The 1532-nt window shown below is 49.6% G+C and overlaps 1 protein-coding gene across 2 annotated transcripts; it reads left to right on the top strand.

Annotated features, from left to right (window-relative positions):
- Positions 1–231: 231 nt before the first annotated feature.
- Positions 232–1306, top strand: LOC103070130 (glycerol-3-phosphate dehydrogenase 1-like protein). Of its 2 annotated transcripts, XM_007464094.1 has the most exons (2): positions 251–475; positions 545–1306. In XM_007464094.1, the coding sequence occupies exons 1-2, from the start codon at positions 251–253 to the stop codon at positions 1304–1306; spliced, it is 987 nt and encodes a 328-aa protein (XP_007464156.1). The 2 variants fall into 2 exon arrangements, with proteins under 2 accessions (XP_007464157.1, XP_007464156.1); XM_007464095.1 differs by having other exon boundaries at positions 232–1306.
- Positions 1307–1532: the final 226 nt, after the last annotated feature.

Genomic DNA, 1532 nt, shown 5'->3' with positions numbered 1-1532 from the left:
ACTTGGGCAAAGGGCCTGTGTGGTTTTCAGGTTTAATGCATATTGCCCACATGGGAGTTTGCACTATATATATATATATATACACAGAATACTATTAATTTTTATCTGTACCTATTAGTTGATACTCCTTTCAATATTACTATCCTGTTACCTTTTAGGTGAAAGTGAATAGGCCTGGGCCGAGCAGGTGGAGACAGGCGGCCTGCTGGCTGGGGAGGTGCAAGCCAGGCTGCAGTGTTCCTGCCTGGCCATGGCAGCAACACCCCTGAAAGTGTGCATCGTGGGCTCGGGGAATTGGGGCTTAGCTGTTGCAAAAATAATTGGTAATAATGTCAAGAAACTTGAGAAGTTTGCCTCCGTGGTCAAGATGTGGGTCTTTGAAGAGACAGTTAATGGGAGAAAACTGACAGACATCATAAATAATGACCATGAAAATGTAAAATATCTCCCTGGACACAAGCTGCCAGAAAATGTGGTTGCTATCCTGAACCTCAGTGAGACTGTGTGGGATGCAGGCCTGCTGGTGTTTGTCATCCCCCACCAGTTCATTCACGGGATCTGTGACGAGATCTCTGGGAAAGTGCCCAAGGGCCCACTGGGCATCAGCCTCATCAAGGGCATAGACGAGGGTCCCGAGGGGCTGAAGCTCATTTCCGACATCATCCGAGAGAAGATGGGCTTTGACATCAGTGTGCTCATGGGAGCCAACACTGCCAGTGAGGTGGCTACTGGGAAGTTCTGTGAGACCACCATTGGCAGCAAGGTAACAGAGAATGGCCTTCTCTTCAAAGAACTTCTGCAGACTCCATATTTTCGAATTACGGTGGTTGATGATGCAGACACTGTGGAACTTTGTGGTGCCCTGAAGAACACTGTGGCTGTGGGAGCTGGGTTCTGCGATGGCCTCCGCTGTGGCGACAACACCAAAGCTGCCGTCATCCGCCTGGGGCTCATGGAGATGATCGCCTTCACCAGGATCTTCTGCAAGGGCCAGGTGTCCGCGGCCACCTTTCTGGAGAGCTGTGGCGTAGCCGAACTGATCACCACCTGCTATGGGGGCCGGAACCACAAGGTAGCAGAGGCCTTTGCCAGGGCCGGAAGGACCACTGAAGAATTGGAGAGGGAGATGCTGAATGGGCAGAAGCTGCAAGGACCTCAGACTTCCGCTGAGGTGTACCGCATCCTCAAACAGAAGGGGCTGCTGGACAAGTTTCCACTGTTCACTGCAGTGTACCAGATCTGCTACGAAGGTAGGCCCATTCAGGAGATGTTGTCTTGTCTCCAGAGCCATCCAGAGCATATATAAAGTGAATTATGCAACATGTCAGGGAAGGGCCTGCCTTTCCGATCAATCATTTGGATTCAGTGGAAACTGGGACTTGCCAACAAGATGTTTGCAGCATCATAACCCCATCATGGATACTATGAATTTTTACAGGTTCATTTTTGAATTGTGAGATGAAGTTCATTGGCTAAGATGTTACTGGGCAACAACTAGATGCACGTATGTGAACGTGTGTGTGTTCCTTTCT

Source organism: Lipotes vexillifer, unplaced genomic scaffold, assembly GCF_000442215.2.
Source record: "Lipotes vexillifer unplaced genomic scaffold, Lipotes_vexillifer_v1.1 scaffold311, whole genome shotgun sequence".
Lineage (NCBI taxonomy): Eukaryota > Metazoa > Chordata > Mammalia > Artiodactyla > Lipotidae > Lipotes > Lipotes vexillifer.
This window is presented reverse-complemented; position numbering and strand designations above follow the sequence as displayed.

Bases quoted from the DNA above. Each gene is read 5' to 3' on its own strand.
- LOC103070130 (XM_007464095.1), top strand. From the start codon at position 251: ATGGCAGCAACACCCCTGAAAGTGTGCATCGTGGGCTCGGGGAATTGG.